The sequence below is a fragment of the Vicugna pacos genome, chromosome 1 (assembly GCF_048564905.1).
Source record: "Vicugna pacos chromosome 1, VicPac4, whole genome shotgun sequence".
Lineage (NCBI taxonomy): Eukaryota > Metazoa > Chordata > Mammalia > Artiodactyla > Camelidae > Vicugna > Vicugna pacos.
The window spans coordinates 16,500,311-16,520,999 of NC_132987.1; the positions used below are offsets into that span (position 1 = coordinate 16,500,311).

Consider the following 20,689-nt stretch of genomic DNA (forward strand, 5'->3'; position numbering starts at 1 on the left):
ACCCATTCAACAGTCCCACTTCCCCTTGGCAAACACCTACCTTTTTTCAATCACCACTGTAGGACTGTCTTTTACATATAGTCATATAATTGGAATTAGACAGCATATAGTTTTTTCATACTGGTATCTTTCACTTAACAAAATGCATTTAAGATTGATCCATGTCTTTTATTGGTTGAATAATAGCTCATTTCTGTTTATCTCCAAACAATATTCCACTGTATGGATGCACCACATTCTGTCATCCAATTACCTAATGATGGACATACTGGCTACCATTTTTGGCAACTGGGAACAAAGCTGCTACAGGCATTCACATGCAAGGTTATGTGTGGGCAAAACTTCCAAATCAGTTGTGTAAACACCTAGGAAGATGATTACTGGATCATATGGTAAAACTATGTTCAGCTGTGTATGAAACTGCCAAACTGTCTTCCAAAGTAGTAATAGCATTTTGCATTGACCAGCAATGAATGAGAACTCCTGTTGTTTCACATTCTTGTCAAGAAATTGGTATTCTCAGGTTTTTAGATTTCAGCCATACTAAAAGGCATATAATATCTCCTTGTTCTCTTAATTTGCAATTCCTGAATGATACATGATTGAGAACTTTTTAATAAATAATAATTCTTCAATTAAATTTTTCTGTTTGAATTACTGGTGAGAATTTGTCTCCTGATCAGACCGACTGATTCTCCATACTTGTGCTATCCAACATTGTAGCCTCTAGCCTCATGTAGCTAATTGAGCATTTAAAATATGGGAACTCAAAAATTTGATGTGCAATATGTAGAATATCCACAAGATTATGAAGATATAGTATGAAAAACAGCATAAAAACTATATCATCAATACATTCATTACATGATGAAATGATAATATTTTAGGTATATTATGTCAAATAAATTATATTATTAAAGTTAATTTCATCCATTTCTTGTAACTTACTGGAAAATATTAAATTACAGGTGTAATTTACATTATATTTGTTAGACAATGCCATTCCAATACTATAATCACAAAAATCCTTTTATTACAAACCTAATCCCATCACTTCCTTGTTTATCTGATCTCTGATTATCAATGTCCCTCATAACCACCAAGTTAAAGTCCAAACTCTTCAGTACAGCAAGCAAGACTATCATTTACTGTTTAGTCATCTACTGCACAAGATCCCTATTTACAGACTACTATCCTGCCACAATGACCAATTTAAACTTGCTTGAAAACATAGTAAGTTGATGCATTCATCATGTTTCACTATAAACTATAGATCCTGTTTCCTCCTAACAAGTCTTGTTTCTGCGCTCTTTGGAAAAATAGGTATCTTCCCCATAGAAGGTATGTGTGCGAGTGCGAGTGTATATATGAAAAGGGGATTGGGGAAATGTTATTTCTTTTACTGAGTAGGTAACATATTCACATGGCTGAAAATCAAAAGGTAATTAAAGTTACATGGTGAAAACTTGCCCAACTCTACCCTCAAGCCTTAAGAAAAAAGACTAATTCTTTCAATCAATACTATTATTCCTTATAGGTCCTTCCAGAGATATTTAAACATATTTTTAAAAAATGCATATGACAGAAATTAAAGAAGACACAGAGAGGATTTCATGGATTGGAAGACTTAATATCACTAAAATGCTAATACCACCCAAAGCAATCTTTCCAAAGATTCAGTACAATCTCTATCAAATTCCCAAAGATTCTTTTTGCAGAAACAGAAAAATCCATTCTAAAATTCATAGGAAATCTCAAAGGACCTTGAATAGCCAAAATAATCCTGGAAAAAGAATAATGTTGGAGGACTCACATTTTTGATTCTAAAACTTACCACAAAGCTATAGTAATCAAAAAAGTGTGGTGCTGGTATAAAGAGAAACTTACAGACCAAAGGAACAGAATAGAGAACACAGAAATTAACTCTCATATATAAGGTTAAATAATCTTTGACAAGAATTACCCAGGACATTTTCCATAGAACTAGAACAAACAATCCTAAAATTTATATGGAATTACAAAAGGCCCAGAATTGCCAAAGCAATATTGAAGAAAAACAACAAAGCTGGAGGAATAACCCTCCCGGACTTCAGACAATAATACAGAGCTACAGTCATCAAAATAGTGTGGTACTGGCACTAAAACAGACATATAGATCAATAGAACCAAATAGAGAGCACAAAATAAACCCACTGACCTATGGTCAATTAACCTTTGACAAAGAAGGCATGAATATACAATGGAGAAGACAGTTCCTTTAGTAAGTGGTGTTGGAAAAACTGGATAGCAGCATGTAAATCAATGAAGTGAGAACACTCCCTCACCCCATACACAAAAATCAACTCAAAATGGCTTAAAGACTTAAATATTAGACAAGACACAATAAATCTCCTAGAAGAAAACATAGGCAAAACATTCTCTAACATAAATCTTAGCAATCTTCTCCTAGGGCAGTCTACCCAGGCAATAGAAATAAGAGCAAAAATAAACAAATAGGACCTAATTAAACTCAGAAGCTTCTGCAGAGCAAAAGAAACCATAAGCAAAACAAAACGACAACCTACAGAATGGGACAAAATATTTGCAAATGATGAGACTGACAAGGGCTTAATTTCCAGAATATATAAACAGCTCATACAGTTTAATGACAAAAAATACAAAAAAAACAAAACAAAACAAAACAAAAAAACCCAATCCAAAAATGGGCAGAAGATCTAAACAAGCAATTCTCTAATGAAGACATACAAATGGCCAATAGGTAGATGAAAAAATGCTCAATATCACTAATTATCAGAGAAATGCAAATCAAAACTACAGTGAGGTATCATCTCACACCAGTCAGATTGGCCATCATTCAATGAACAATAAATGCTGTAGAGGGTGTGGAGAAAAGGGAACCCTCCTACACTGTTGGTGGGAACGTAATTTGGTGCAGCCGTTATGGGAAACAGTATGGAGATTCCTCAAAAAACTGAAAATAGACCTACCATATGATCCAGCAATCCCACTTCTGGGTATATATTAGAAGGGAACTCTAGTTCGAAAAGACACATGCACCCCAATGTTCATAGCAGCACTATTTACAATAGCCAAGACAGGGAAGCAACCTAAATGTCCACTGACAGATGACTGGGTAAAGAAGTTGTGGTACATTTATACAATGGAATACTACTCAGCCATAAAAAAAGAATAAAATAATGTCATTTGCAGCAACATGGATGGACCTAGAGATCGTCATTCTAAGTGAAGCAAGCCAGAAAGAGAAAGAAAAATACCAAATGATATCACTCAATATGTGGAATCTGTAAAAACAACAACAACAACAAAGGACACTAAATTCATCTACAAAACAGAAACTGACTCACACACATAGTAAACAATCTTATGGTTACTGGGGAAAGGGCGTGGGAAGGGATAAATTTGGGAGTTTGAGATTTACAAATGTTAGCCACTATATATAAAAATAATTTTTAAAAAGTTTCTTCTGTATAGCACAGGGAACTATATTCAAAATCTTATAATAACCTTTAATTAAAAAAAGTGAAAATGAATTTGAAAAAAGATAAGTGTTGGAAGAGTTCTATGAAGGGAAAGATAATTTTCAGTGACTGGTAACCAGGGAAGGTTTCACTAAAAAGATGAGCTGCAAGTTGGGACTTAACGAATTATGTAAGATTAGGAAAACTAGTAAGATTAGCAAAAATACAATTTAGGAAACAAGGATACCAGAAAAAAAAAAAAAACACCATGAGCTAAGGGGTAGACGTGGGAAAATACAAGCCACATACAGAAAGATAAAAGAGATATATCTGACTGAATGAAAAGTTCTGAGTAGGGAAACACAAAAAAATTCTAGGAAGAACACATCCCATAAGAAAAAGGTGCTTCTTGCTATTTGAACAAGTTTTAAAAAGGTCAACTTGGCAGTATTAAAAAGGGTAGTATACAAAAGGGAAAAGACTAAAAGACAGGAAGATAAACAGTACACATTCCTACAAAGCAAGGCTTAAAGAAAGGAATTTGGGAAATGTAAAAGAAGGGACAGATGTACAAGACACAGTGAAATAAAAATTCATGAGATTTGGAATCTCATTAGATATAGGAGAGAGGGAAAGGGACTTGTGGTGAGGAAACTAAATGGTGACATGTTTTAACTCTGTATTCCTGGAATAATTATGGTAGGATTAAGGAATTCAGAACTAAAAGCTAGTCTGTAGAAGAAAAGTTAACTGAAAAATTTTCAAAATAAGACAACAAAGCTGGTTTGAGAAAGAAGAAGAGATAGAAATCCAACTGATAAACACATTTCTAAAAGCATGTGGACTTAAGCTACAAAAATTATTTCAAAAAGAGATTTTCATTTCTTAGAAAAATAGAAATAGAAAAAGTGGTAATGATGAATAGGCAATTCAGAAAAGAAATAAATGATCAATACTTCAGAATATATTGATGAAATGTTACAGCACTTAAAAATTAGAAAAGATTTAACAATTAGTACATGCAACACAACAGTAAGATGGGTAACACCATTTATTTTGCTTTGTGAAAGGTAAATCGATAATACACATCAAAAACTTTCAAAACATATGGCATATCTTTTGACTAAACAACTCTACTTATAATAATGTAGTATAAAAAACATCTATGGCTCTATAGTAAAATATATTTGTGAGATAGTTTATGTCAGCATGATTTAGAAAAAATTTTAACATAAATGTCAAACAACAGGGGACTAATTAAATAAACTAAATAATTCAATACAGAATACTATGCAGCCATTAAATTATGTAAAGTATGTAACTGATATCATGAAATTTATAATATTCTAAACAAAAGCATCAAGTAATTTAGAATATCCAATTTTTATAAATAAATTCACCTGGTAATCTCTCCTTCTAACAGTCACTGTTAATACTTTGTTGTGTATGCTATACTCCATCTTCTTTCTATGCATATGTATACACAAAAGTAAAAATTGTGTTTCCTTTTATATACTTCTCCTATTCAGTCTAGGCAAATATAAAAGTTAAACAATGTTTAGAACAAAAGTGTTGGTTCTCACTTAAATTGAACAAAAAGACCAAAATCCCTAATAAAACATTAAATCATAGACTCAAGACAGGTTAGGTTACAGATGTGCTGATTTACATGACAACTAAAAGCAACATGACATCTGGGATTAGATTCTGAACCACGAAAAAAAAATTTTTTTTTCTTTTACTTAGGGCATTATTAAGACATTGGGCAAAATCTGAATGAAGTATATGTAGGTAAGATCAGTATTATAACAATATTTTCCTGATTTTCAAACTTGTTCTGTGGTTGTATAGGAGAATATCCTTGATTTTAAGGAAATGTATACTAAAACATTAGGAGGAAAGTGGCATCACATTTGCAACTTACTTTAAAAGAGTTAAAAAGTAATTATCGGTATATGATACAAATTTATATATATAAATTTATATTTACACTTATATGTGTCTCTGTACATACAGAGAGAAAAAATACGATAAAGCATATTGAGTAACATTAACATTTTGACAATCTGCATGAAGAATCTGCATAAGAATTCTCTGTAGAATTCTTGGAACTCTTCTGTGTCTGAAATTATTTTAAAATAAAAACAAATTTAAACACTTAAAAAAATGAATGATTAAATAAAATTAAAAACCATTCATTTATTATTCAATAAACCCTTACTGAAAGTCAAACACTGGTATGTGGCAGAAAACAAAAAAGATAAAAATCCCTGTCTTCGTACAGCTTACCTTCCAGCAGCGGAAGACAGACAAAAAGTAAATAAAAAGTCTATACTATGCTAGAAGTGCTATGAAGAAAGGGGAACACACACACACACACACACAAACACACACACACGGAATATGGGGATATTAAGTCTCCTTGTGAAGGATGAAATATTTGCAGTTCTAGATACCATCCTTAAGGAAGACCCCAATGAGAAGATAACACAGGGCCCTGAGACAAGAAACACATCTGACAGGTTTCAGCAAAAGTATGTGATGGTGGCTTAATCCAGTGTTGTAGTAGAAAACTGACGCAATTTGCAAATCAATCAGCAGTATTCAGTCATAGTCCAGACAAGGGCTGAGAAAGACTCAAGAATAACTGCAAAGTTTATAGCCTGAGCAACCAGAGATATGAAGTTGCCACTACAGAAAAGACGTGAGCAGGGAATAGGAAGCTTGAAAGTGTTTGGTTTTTTTTTTTTTTTTAACCAAAAAACAAAAAACCACCTTGAGCCCATTAAATATCTAAATGAAGATTCTCAATAGGCACCTGGATGTGAGTTTGGAGTCCAGGGGTAAAGTCCAGGCTGGACACATAAATCTGGGTGACATAAGCTTAGAGATGGTATTTAAAGTCATGAACCTGGACATGATCACCAAGGGAGTATTGTGTAGACAGAGAAAATCATGCCCATTATTTGCTAATACAATCACAGAGTTCAAATAAACATGACAGTCTATAGTGTTTATTTAGAGATTATTAATCATTTGGGTATAGAACTATTATAATAATAACAAATATGAATTAGGACATCTGCAAAATAAGAGTGCTTTAATAAGAAACAGAAGTCTCTGAAATAATTGTATACTGAGAAGAAATACCAAAAAAATGAGATGTTTCCTGAGAATTTAGAAATAAGAAAAACAATAATGTCCAACACAGAAATCCTTATACTATATGTTTTCATTTGACTAAGTAAATTAATAAAACCAAAGGTCCATGAAGTCCTCTTAAAAAGTACCAAAAGTATTAAAATAGCTGAACAAAGAGTGTGTCAACTGAAACTTGGAATTGTTCAAAATGGAGCCAGTTGACAGAAAATGTCCAAGGAATCTTCAGAACAGGTACTATGGCTTAAACTGAAATCTGATCATTCTGACAATTATACCTCTCAATATTAATTAACAGCTTGGCATTTTGGCATTCTTAAGAGAAAGAGTTAGGGACTTAGGCTATGAATTCAAATCCCAGGTGTTACTTATGTAATATTATGACTTTGGGCAAAAATACCACTTTCTATTTTTGTTTTCCACTTTGTAAACTGCATATAAGACCTATTTCACAGTACTGGTGTGAGTATTAAATGACATAAAAAGCACCAGCTCAGTGCATAGCCCAGAGTAGAAATTCAGGAAGTTCTGTTTCCAAGATCAAGAAATAGGCCTGAGTCATGTGGAAGAATAGACAGCCATGTGAACTAATGAGTGTGAAAATATGGACTAAAGTCTAACACAAATCTCTACAATACTACTATCCTACCTTGGGTGACATTCTTTCAATTTTATAAACATGGGATGAACATACACTATTTACCTGCTAGATTATGTAGTAGCAATTTCGCTAAAAATACAGTATTTCCAACCACAGGAGTTAAGCATTTGGATACATTTGGATAAGCAAAAGGATACAGACTACTTTGCACCAAGGAAAGCAAAATATTACACGGATGGAACTGTAGACACCGCAAAATTAGATTCTAAAGAATAATACAATAGCCTGTAGAGGGTGATAAATTCTCTTTAGGGTGGAGGGGGTCGGGGAAGAAACAAGAGCTTTCTTGAAAAGATAGTTCTTAGTCTGAATCTTTAAAGAATTTTAATTAGAGGGAAACAAATTCAAGTAAGCAATCATGTAGGCAGTTTACCCTACTAACTTCAAGCAAGTTTAGTCTTATTTCCAATTGTGTACCTATAACCTATGAATTCTACAGAAAGCAATGTAACTTGCCTACAGTATTAGAAAAATTGTAACAATAGTAAGGGGAACTATAATAGTCCCCAGCTTCTAAGTGCAAGATGCTTCATTCTTCCCAAAATGTTTCTGTAAGGAACATTGTACCACCAAACACTTCTACTAAATTGAGAAGGATTATAAAGAGTGATTATAATACATGTCTTTTCCTCCACAATTTTTTTCCTTTTAAGTAAATGTGGAGGATAAAAGCAAGCATAGAGAAAACTAGAAGTCATCCTATTATCCCTTGTTTTGTTGTTATTAGATTGTCCTAGAAAAGTAAAAGGTATGAAATTTCATTGAAGCTAATTAAAAATTGTGGCAAACAGATAAATATTGATGAAACAGCAATAACACAAAAAACATTTTAAGTCACTAAAAAGGACACATACATAATAACTGGTTAAATAAGACAGACATCAATTGCAATAGGTAGATCATGATTCAAACCAACAAATTACCTTTATTAGATGAGAGTATTTATAAAATGATTATAAACTTTAAATTTGTTATTTGGTGATGTTAATAAAATACTGTTATCTTGTAATATGATAATGATATTGGGGTGATGTTTAAAAGAGAGAGAGCAAGCCCTTATCTTCTGGAGATACATTGTGAAACATTTAAAGATGGAATGAAGTCTAGAATGACCTTCAAATGTAACACGGGAAAGAAAGAATGGGTGGACAGATAAAACAAGACTGGCCATTACTTGAAAACTGCTGTAGCTGGGTATATAGAGGGTTTATTATACTATTATGTCTCCTATAAAAGAAGGCTAAAATTTTCCATAATCAGAACTCTTATAAAATAAAATTTTGAAACTGCTAATAGTCAATCACATCATAAAGGTGAGTGACGTAAAACAGTACAAGCCTTAACCCACTGCCACATGGATATTGCTGTCTCTAACAGCTTATGCCACCTTCAGTTAAATGATGACTGGTGTACTCAGAATACATAAAGATATCCCTCAAAGTAAGGATACCTAGTGCTCTTCTAAACTTCTTTACCATGTATCAATGAGAGTATCATCTGAGACTGGACCCAAATACCACCAAAATGCACACTCAGGAGCTCACAAGAAATCAAGAGTTGCAGCTAAAAATAAAAAGCAGGGAAAACATGAAAACAAATATATGTATGTATATGCATGACTGGGACACTGTGCTACACACCAGAGATCAAAACATTGTAACGGACTGTACTTCAAAAATATAAATTTTTTTTTAAAAAGTAGGGGAATCATAACTACCCACACGCAGCTCATTCCACATTGATTATCTTGTCTTCACATGGACCACTATTCATTTACAAGAGAAAAATAGAAAGTAAAAAAGATACTGCAATTAATCTCCTTTTTCTGACCACTGCCAAGCAAGGTATCCAAGAATTTCTAATGTGTCAGGGAGATTTTTTAAAGTGTTAATAATACTAGAACTAACAAACAGCTCATATCAAGGCCCTTTACTTGGTAACCATTATAGGAACAAAAAAGACACGTATATACATACTGGAGGCCGGCCAGGTCGACCTCTTTTTCTTTTTCCTTTGACCTCTGTTTCTTCAAGTTCACTGCCAGCATCAGAATGGGCAGTAGTTTCATTAGTTGAATCCCTAGAAAATATGATACATTATTTTAGTAAACAAACTAATTCTTCAATATAAAAAGATAAGGGCTTAGGAGGAATTTTATTCATTTTATAAAATAATGAAAATGTGCTAGTAAATGTTTAACAACTGGCTCCTTAAAAAAACATATGCACATAAATTACTAGAAATGTTACCAATAAAAAGGATGCATAGTACACAACTCACAAATAATAATAAAATAAATATTATTCTTTACTGTAAACTCTACACAGCTAATTAATTCATATAAAATGATTTTGATGATTTTGCCAAACTCTTGTATCCATAGCTAACCTGTTTTGGCAGCTGATGAACAAGTAAGAGTTTTGACATGAAAGACAGTTGATACCTTTGTTCATGTTAATGAACAGAATGCAACTGAAATGACAAAAGACATTTGTTGGAACTTCACTTCGTTGGTAAATGGTGTAAGCAACTTCTTTAGTGAATTGGATACATAATAGTTCTTGAACACTAGAAGAACACTTCTTTAATTTTTTGTGGTATCATAATATGAGTACAGACCTGATACACTTTTAATCAGCATTAACAATTTCTGTACCACTTTACTGAGTACACAGACAAACAACAAAACAATAAATTAAGCCCTGATTTGTAGTGTTTGCTGATTTGCATAATCTGAATACCCCCACCACAGCCAAATTCAAATTATGAACAGGACATCACCAAACACAGAGTCGAGAAATAATTAATAGTAATAATTAGCACATTATTTAAAAGTATTTCCACCATACAGATACAATAGGTATAAATGAGAACCTCAAAAGTGTTGAAAATAGTAACATAACATAATTAGGACATATCTATATTTTAATTTTTAAAATTGAAATTAATAGGAATTTGCCATACAAATACATAGGATTCCCGAATGGTACTCCATAATATGTACAAAATTTATGTAACTATTTCCCTATATATGAGCACTTAGATTGTCTTAGTTTTGAACTATTACAAACAGAGCTGAAACAATTGTCCTTGTACATTAACTTTTACTACACATCAACAAATCTCTCTCTCTAGAATACACAGAATGCTGAGTCAAGGCATATGCAAATTCAAACATCAACCAACAGCTTTACAAAAACCCTGCACATGGCTAGCGTCTACATTTATAAGACTATTGGACATAAGTGAAGAATCAAATCAGATCTTATAAAATGATTCTTTTGCTCTCTAACACTGTCTAAATTCTGTCTGCCTCTATAATCACTTTAGTTCAAGTTATCAAGTTATCACCATCTCTGGCCTAGATACTACAACACCTTCTTACTAATAGGACTCCCTGCTTCTTCAGTTGCCCTTTCCAATCTAACCACTATACTGCACTAAGACTGATTTTCTAATTATATATCTTATTACTTCTCCCCCACAGTTAAAACCCTACAGTGGCTTCCTCCTGTTTCAAGGGAAAAAAAAAATAAAAACAACACCTCAAAACTCTTAATATAAGAGTTAGCAGGTCCTTAAATCATACAGCCCCACTCTACTCATAAGCCTTATCTCACCCTCCTCTCCATCTTCAATCCTGAAAAAAGACAAATAACAGCTTTACTTCAGTCCCTCAAACATGCCGTGATTCCTCCTACCTTGGGTTCTTTGCACATGCCATTCCTTCAATCTGGAATTAATACCCTGAGATCCCTTCTTCTCCTCCCCAGATTCCCTCCACTTCAGATTTAAGATCCATGTCTCTTCCTTAGAAAAGTAGACTAAATCAAGGCATGTGTTAAAATTCTCATAAAATCCTCTAGTTTATCTTCATAGCACTGATGGCAGTTTACGTCGACATATTTGCCATTAGTTAATTAGTTTCTACCTATATAAGTTTCATGGCCACAAGGACTGAGTCTCTTCCACTTGCTTTTGCTCCCCAGAGCCTAGTATAGTTCCTTGTACTACAATATTTGGTGGAATATATAAATACGATAATATTAAAATTGATAATATTTGATGATGATTAATAGTAAACAGCACTAAGGTGATAAAATTCTGCTAATAATAACTAAACAAGGCAAGACATAATGTCTAATGTCTCCATTACAAAAATCATTACTGAATTGAACATTAACAACTGCTAAATCAAAAGATTTATTTCTGAAGAGACTTTAGAATTAATTTCTGATATATTATCTTCACTTTACAAATGACAAAAACTGAAGTTTACAAATACTAAGAGACATACCACATTTCCTTTCACCTACAATGTAGATATGGTATTGGTGGATGAGCAGATTAAGCAAGATAATATATGCTGCTAATGCATCTGGCAAAATCCTCAGAAAACTGTATGTCTTCAAAAAATTCTTCTTAGATTTCAACTTGACCAACACTACTATCTCCAGCTCACAAACTGAAAGCAAATTTCATTTACCCACCTCACAGATTGCTACTATCCACTACCATATTGTATGTTTACATTTTTATGAAAAAAATTCCGTTATCCACAAAACATGACATTAAATATCCTATCCATGCAATCTCTATTTAAATACAATCCAGTTAACTACAACCTATGTTTCATATTTAATCAAAGAGTATTTACTACGGGTCTCCCTAATACCCAGCAATGTGCTAGGAGTTGGCCATACACACATAAGGCACAAAGGGAAAAACAGTAAGAAAGGATTATAAAATATGTTAAGCATGGTGCTATATTAAAAGGGAAAAGTATGACAGGAACCTACCCAATTTTGAGGAGTCAGAGGGGCTTTGTTGGAGGCATATCTCAGCTAACATCCATAGGACTACTGAGTTGGCCAGGTAAGGAAAGAGGCACGCAGGCATTGCAAGCAGAATGAAGAAAAACGAAAGTACAAAGAAAAATACTGTACAGAGACCTCCAAACTAAGTATTATGTTCAAGTTAAGGAGTAATAAAGAGACTTGAAGTAAGTAAATAGAAAGAGTTTGAATTGTACCTCCTATATTTGAACAAAAAGAGGAAGGTCGGTATTGATAGTTTTCAGCAAGTGAAGTAATTAGGACAGATTTTTGCCTTAGAGTTCTGAAGGAAAAACAGAAGGCCAGGATATCAGTTGGAAGGAGACTACAGTCTCTTGGAAAAAAACTAATATAAATGAACTGGGACTATAAGAATATATAAATAACTATATAAACTGTTGGTCATTTTCATTATATCTAAAGCATTGTTACTATACAGGATCACAGAAGGCAGATTCCTAATTTGTATTTAAATAACACCTATTAAAGAAAAAGTATCTGGGAGTACGCTTTCCCAAGAATCCAAAATAAGACCAAATTCAATATTAAATTCTAGATGTGTCCTACAATGCCAACAGATCTAATGAGATGCCACCGGAAATGCCAACCACAACCACTAACCACAATCTCAGTCTCAGAGAAAAGCAGCTCAGCATGGGTGTGAGGAGGTTAGACGCACAGTGTGATACAGGATAGGGATGTCTACAAACTTTTTTGGTAAATAGCCAAATGAAATATTTATGCTCTGCAGGCAACTCATTTCTCTATCACAGCTTTCTTTTTTTTGAGGGGGGAGGAGTTTACCTATTTATTTATTTTTAGGAGAGGTACTGAGAATTGAACTCAGGACCTTGTATATGCTAAGCATGCACTCTTACATCTTGAGCTATATTCCACCTCTCGCTCTATCACAACTTGTAGCACAAAAGTGGTCATATTCTGCAGAGGCATTAGTGTTCCAATAAAACTATATTTACAAAAATAGTCAGCATGCCAGATTTGGTCCATGGTCATAGTTTGTTGATACCTCATATAAGACAGTAACATTTTTTTTTTGTTTAGTAACACAGAACATACTGATATTACAATAGCAATGAACAAGGTAATTACACACTCTAGTTCCTTGATTTTAAACACATTGCCCACTATCAAAGAACATATTTGATATGTCTCATTAATGAGACAATTTGGATGTAGAAAAGTATTATACACATTTTTTAAAAAGCTGTAATAATACTTACTGTAGCACTGGTAACTCTGAAGTAATCATTGCTGTAAAGGTCTTTCCACTATGGAGCAAAAGAATCAAGTGCTGTACAACTCAAAACTTTGTAAAAAACCTCTAAGGCAATCCTGTTAATTAAAAAAGAAAGAAAGAAAAAGATTATTTTTTTCAGCTTTACTGAGGTTTAATTGACGAAATTCTAAGATATTTACAATGTGATGATTTGATATACAGAGACACTGTGAAGGGCTTCCCCAACTGAGTTAATTAATATTACCTCACATATTTACTTTTTTTTGGTCCAAATATTTAAGTTCTACTCTCTTAACAAATTCCAATTACACAAAACAGTGATATTAACTACAGTCACTATATTACTCAGCAGATCCACAGACCATATTAATTTATAACAAAGATCGTAAGCTTTTACCAACCTCTCCCTACTTCCCCTACCACATGGCCCCTGGCAACCATTTTCTACTATTCTTTTTATGAATTCCTTTTATTTTTTTAAAGATTCCACATATAAGTGATTCCATTGATATCTGTCTTTCTCTGTCTGGCTCATTTCACTTAGCATAATGCCCTACAGGTTAATTCACGTTGTCAAATAACAAGATTTCCGTTGTTTTTTTTTTAAGACTAAGTAATACTCCAATGTGTGTGTGCATGTAAATGTATCTGTGTACATACATACACACAAACAGGTGTAAGTGCATGCGTGCACACACACACACACACACACACATCCAGGTTTTCTTTATTCATATGTTTGCAAACACTTAAGGTTGTGTCCAGACCTCGGTTATGGTGAATGATGCTGCTATGAACATGGATGGGAGTGCATCTATTTCTTTGGCACAACAGTTCTTTTGGATATATACTCAGAAATAAGATTGCTATATAATATGGTAGTTTTATTTTTAATTATCTGAAAAACCTCCACAGTGTTTTCCATAGAAGCTGTACCACTTTACATTTATACCAACAGTGCACAAGGGTTCTGTCTTGTCCACATCCTCAACCAAAATATGTATCTTATCTTTTGGGTCAAAGATATCCTAACACAGGTGTGAGATGATACCTCATTATGGCTCTGATACGCATTTCCCTGATGATTAGTGATGCTGAGTACCTTTCCATGTAGCTTTTGGTTATTTATGTATACTTTCTTTGGAAAAATGTCTATTTAGGTCTTTTGGAAAAGAAAATTATTTTAAAGTAAAATGAATATGCCAGAAAATATAGCCTATAATCAGTCTGTACTACCAGCAATCACATTCTTTGGTATTTACTCAAACGAATTGAAAAAGATGTTTCCAGTAGCTTTATTCAAAACTGTCACACAGGAAAGAAATGTCCTTTAGGATCTGAACAGATAAATTGTGGTACATGCAGACAATGTAGTATTATTTAGCACTTAAGAAATGAGCTATCGAAGAGCTCATACCAATCCTTCTCAAACTCTTCCAAAAGACTGAAGAGGAGAGAACACTCCTAAACTCATTCATGAAGCCACTATCACCCTGATACCAAAGCCAGACAAAAATACTACCAAAAAAGAAAGCTATAGGCCAGTATTGTTGATGAACATAGATGCAAAAATCCTCAACAAAATATTAGCAAACAATCCAACATCACATAAAAAAGATCATACACCATGATCAAGTTGGATTCATCCCAGAGACACAAGGATGGTTCAACATGCACAAATCAATGTGATACACCACATCAACAAGAGAAAGGACAAAAATCACATGATCGTCTCAACAGATGCAGAAAAAGCAATTGATAAAATTCAACACCCATTTATGATAAAAACTCTTACCAAAGTGGGTATAGAGGGAACATATCTCAACATAATAAAAGCTATTTATGACAAACCTACAGCCAGCATAATATTCAACAGTGAAAAGCTGGAAGTCTTCTCCCTAAAATCTGGAACAAGACAAGGATGTCCACTCTTACCACTTCAATTTAATACAGTATTGGAAGTCCTAGCCATAGCAATCAGACAAGAGAAAGAAATAAAAAGTATCTAAATTGGAAGAGAAGAGGTAAAATTATCATTACATGTGGATGACATGATACTATATACATAGAAAACCCTAAAGTTTCCACACAAAAACTACTAGAGCTGATAAAAGGATTTGGCAAGGTAGCAGGATATAAGATTAATGTACAGAAATCAGTGGCATTTCTTTACACTAACAATGAAATATTAGAAAATGAAGGTAAAGAAACAATCTTTTTCAAAATTGCACCCAAAAAAGGAAACACTTAGGAATAAATCTGACCAACAAAGTGAAAGACATATGTGGAGAACGACAAAACACTGATTAAGGAAATTAAAGATGACTTTAAGAAATGGAAAGATATCCCATGTTCTTGGATTGGAAGTATTAATATTGTTAAAATGGCCACACTACCCAAAGCAATCTACAGATTTAATGAGATCCTTATCAAATTACCCAGGACATTTTTCACAGAATTAGAACAAATAATCCTCAAATTTATATGGAATCACACAAGACCCAGAATTGCCAAGGCATTACTGAAGAAAAAGAACCAAAATGGAGGAATAACCCTCCCAGACTTCAGACAATACTACAGAGCTACAGTCATCAAAACAGCGTGGTACTGGTAAAAAAAACAAAAACAAAAAACAGACATACGGATCAATGGAACAGAACAGAGCCCAGAAATAAATCCACAAACTTAAACATAAGATAAGACACTATAAAGCTCCTGGAAGAAACAATAGGCAAAACTTCTCTGATATAAATCTCAACAATTTTCTCCTAGGGCAATCTACCCAAGTAATAGAAATAAAAGCAAAAAAAAAAAATAGGATCTAATCAAACTAAGAAGTTTTTGCACAAAAGGAAACCATAAGCAAAACAAAAAGACAACCTAAGGAATGGGAGAAGATTATTTCAAAAGATGAGACTGACAAGGGCTTAATTTCCAGAATATATAAACAGTTCATACAACATCATAAGAAAAAAACAAATAATCCAATCCAAAAGTGGGCAGAAGACCTAAACAAGCAATTCGCCAATGAAGACATACAAAGTGCCAACGGACACATGAAAAAATGCTCAATAATCACGAATTATTAGAGAAATGCAAATCAAAACTACAATGAGGTGTCACCTCACACCAGTCATAATGGCTATCATTCAAAAAGTCCATGCACAATAAATGCTGGAGAGGGTGTGGAGAAAAGGGAACCCTCCTACACTGTTGGTAGGAATGTAGTTTGGTGCAGCCATTGTGGAAAACAGAATGGAGATTCCTCAGAAGACTACAAACAGACGTAACATATGACCCATCAATCCCACTCCTGGGCATATATCCAGAGGGAACCTTAATTCAGAAAGATACATGCACCCAAAGTTCAGAGCAGCACTATTTACAATAGCCAAGACATGGAAACAACATAAATGTTCATCAACAGATGACTGGAAAAAGAACTTGTGGAATATTTATACAATGGACTACTACTCAGTCATAAAAATAATAAAATGCCATTTACAGCAACATGGATGGAACTGGAGAATGTCATTCTAAGTGAAGTAAGCTAGAAAGAGAAAGAAAAATACCAAATGATGTCACTTATATGTGGAATCTTAAAAAATAGACAAACTTACATTCACAAAACAGAAACAGACTCACGGACATAGAAAACAAGTATGGTTACTGGGAGGGGAAAACGGTGAGCAGGGATAAACTGGGAGTTCGAGATTTGCAGACACTAACTACCATATATAAAATAGATAAATGACAAGTTTATACTGTATAGCACAGGGAACTATATTCAATATCTTGTAGCAACTTATGATTAAAAAGAATATGAAAACAAATATACGTATGTTCCTATATGTTTGAACTATTGTGCTGTACACCAGAAACTGACACAACATTGTAAACTGACTATACTTCAATAAAAAATGTATTAAAAAAAAAAAGGAATGAGCTATCAAGCCAGGAAAAGACATGGAGAAAGCTCAAAGGCATATTATTAACTGAAAGTAGCAAATGTGAAATCACTACATAATATATGATTTTGTTTTTGTTTTAGGGGTTTTAAAAATTCTTTTAAACTCTTTTTTATTGAAGTATAGTCAGTGTACAATGCCTAGTCAATTGCTGGTGTACAGCATGTTTCAGTAACACACACACATACATACATACATACATATACTCCTTTTCAGTATAGGTTACTATAAGATACTGAATATAGTTCCCTGTGCTATACAGTATAAACTTGTGGTTTATGTATTTTATATATAGTAGTTAGTATCTGCAAATCTCAAACTGTCAATTTATCCCTTCCCACCCCCTTTCACCCCTGGTAACCGTAAGTTTGTTCTCTATGTCTGTAAGTTTATTTCTGTTTTGTAAATAAGTTCATTTGTGTCCTTTTCTGTTTCAGATTTCACATATGAGTGATATCATATGGTATTTTTCTTTTTCTGGCTTACTTCACTTAGAATGATGATCTCCAGGTCCATCCACATTGCTGCCAATAGCATTATTTCATTCTTTTTTATGGCTAAGCAATATTCTATTGTGTGTGTGTGTGTGTGTGTGTGTGTGTGTGTGTGTGTGTGTGTGTGTTCTGTTGATGGACATTTAGGTTGTTTTCATGTCTTGGCTATTGTAAATAGTGCTACTGTGGATGTTGGGGTGCATGTGTCATTTCAAATTATAGTTTTCTCCAGATATATGCCCAGGAGTGGGATTGATGGATTATAAGGTAAGCCTGTTTCTAGTTTTTTAAGGAACCTCCATACTGCCATCCATAGCGGTTATACCAATTTACATTCCTACCAACAGTGTAGGAGGGTTCCCTTTTCTCCACAGCCTCTACAACATTTACTGTTTGTGGACTTTTGAATGATGGTCACTCTGACTGGTGTGAGGTGATACCTCACTGTAGTTTTGACTTGAATTTCTCTAATAATTAGCATTGTTGAGCACCTTTTCATGTGCTTGCTGGCCATCTGAATGTCTTCTTTGGATAAATGTCTGTTTAGGTCTTCTGCCCATTTTTTGATTGGGTTGCTTTTTTTTTTAATATTAAGCTGTATGAGCTAGGTGCGTATTTTGGAAATTAGTCCCTTATTGCTTACATCATTTGCAAATATTTTCTCCCATTCTATAGGTTGTCTTTCCATTTTGTTGATGGTATCCTTAGCTATGGAAAAGTTTTTAAGATTAATTAGGTCCCATTTGTTTATTTTTGCTTTTATTTACATTACTCTACGAGCTGGTTCAAAAAAAATATTGCTGCAATTTATGTTAAAGAGTGCTCTGCCTATGTTCTCCTCTAGGAGTTTTATAGTATCTTGTCTTACATTTAGGTCTTTAATTCATTTTGAGTTTATTTTTGTATATGGTATTAGAGAATCATACTATACAATTTTATCATAAATACATGGCATTCTGGAAAAGGCAAAACTATGAAGGCAGTAAAAATATCAGTGATTGCCAGAAGTTATAGGGTAGAAGAGATGAATATACAGGCACAGAGAATTTGTAGGACACTGAAGCTATTTTGTGTGATATTATAATGGTGGGAACATCTAACTGTACATTTATCAAAACGCTTAAAATGCATAACACAAAGGGTAAATCCTAAAGTAAACTATGAATGCTGGGTGATAATGACATGTCAACAGTAGGTTCACTGACTGTAACAGATGTACCACTCTGATGTGAGATGTTAATAGTGGGAAAGGTTAATGTACGTGGGAACAGGGATTATAGAGGGAATCTCTCTACCTTCTGTTCAATTCTGCTATTAACCTAAAACTTGTCTTAAAAAAAAAAAGTTTATTAAGAGAGAAAAAAAGTAGCAGGGGAAGTGGGACGAAAGAAAGCACCCAAGACAGGCCATGACACAGTACCTAACAGAGTAACATGGGTATAACTAGAAATCCAGAAGGAAAGAGAAAGTTCAGGGCAAAATAAAGATATGAAGAGTCAGCAGAGGAGAACATTCTAGATATAACAACACATTAAAACACAGATGGAGGATCAGAAAATTCTCAAAAATACAAATATTGCTAAAAGCCAAGAGAATTCAAAAGGAAGATAAATATAATTCCTCACATAACAGAAAAACAATTATATCAGACTTTTTGTTAGAAACTATGTAAGCTGAAAGACAACTGAATAACATTGTTTGAAAGGGGAGAGGAAAAATTATGAATCTTGAATAATGAATCATTCAAAAATGAAAGAAAGGAATATTGTCATGGAAAATGGAGGATTAGGAAACTCCAAGAATCAGGAACTCCACTGAAGCAACTCTAAGCTTGGCAAAAAATGACAAAAGTCATCCTTTATGAACATCTAGAATGTAATAAAAACTTATGAAATAGAGAAGATTGCCTAACAGAGACCACTATATTTGATAAAAAGTACTGTAGCATTTTTGCTTACCTGTATACCATCTCCTCTCCCCCAGCTCAATGGTATCCAAAAGGAGAGCAGACCAAGTTACTAGTGCAGCATGCTGGGGCTTCCCAAGTGTTATCTTCAAAGTGATTTAAACACATACAAGTAGCTGCATGGGGCAAAAGACAGTAGATGGTACAAGGATCAGACCATCTAAAAATCTTCGAAACAAAAAGGCTAAGGAGGAAGGTGTCTGGGGGAACTGGGCTTTAGGGCTATCTTATATATCAGGAAATAAAGAATGCTACACAAATGCCCAGGGCTGGCTGAATTCTCAGAGAAGAACTGAGAGGAGCATAGGTTTACAACCCTAGCTGAACTTTGCTGTCTGTGTAAGCAAAAGATGAAGACTAAGGCAGAGCTATAGGTAACCTGGCTAACCTTTGAAGAAGTCTATTAGCTAACAGACAATCTATAAACACCAAAAGATTACTTTTTTCCTTTCGATGCACATTGGCTAAGGAAATCTGTAACATCACTGCTAAACACCAAGATAACAAAATTTCAGTAACCACCCATGACAAAGAGAACAGTCCTTGCAAAAACACTTTAGAAAAGTAAAGAGATAACTGTAGCCCTCAAAAGACAACAGTAAGCCATGAGGAGAAGAGAATCTAGTGTCCCAAGTAATGGAACTGTAATATTCAAAATGTCCCGTTTTCAACAACAAAAAATCAAAAGGCATACAAAGAAATATGAAAGTACGGCACATTAAACAAAAAAAGAAAAGAACAGTAAAGAAAAGAAGAGAAAAGGAAAGAATAGAAAGGGAAAGAAAAGAGAAGAAATTCTCTCCCAGTAAACCCAGATATCAGTTAGATTTCCAAAGGTAAATAAAGAGAAAGAGGTAGAAAGGGGTGGA

General features: G+C 33.7%; 1 protein-coding gene across 1 annotated transcript in view; it reads right to left on the reverse strand.

The window, feature by feature from the left end:
* STAG1 (STAG1 cohesin complex component) overlaps nt 1-20,689 on the reverse strand; it is a 335,040-nt gene that overhangs the window by 220,216 nt on the left and 94,135 nt on the right. The window contains exons 2-3 of the mRNA XM_031678031.2: nt 13,376-13,487; nt 9,276-9,378 (exon numbers count right to left, since the gene is read on the reverse strand). Of these exons, the coding sequence (XP_031533891.1) occupies nt 9,276-9,378; nt 13,376-13,404 (132 nt within the window). The 5' untranslated portion in view covers nt 13,405-13,487. The remainder of the gene's footprint in view (nt 1-9,275; nt 9,379-13,375; nt 13,488-20,689) is intronic.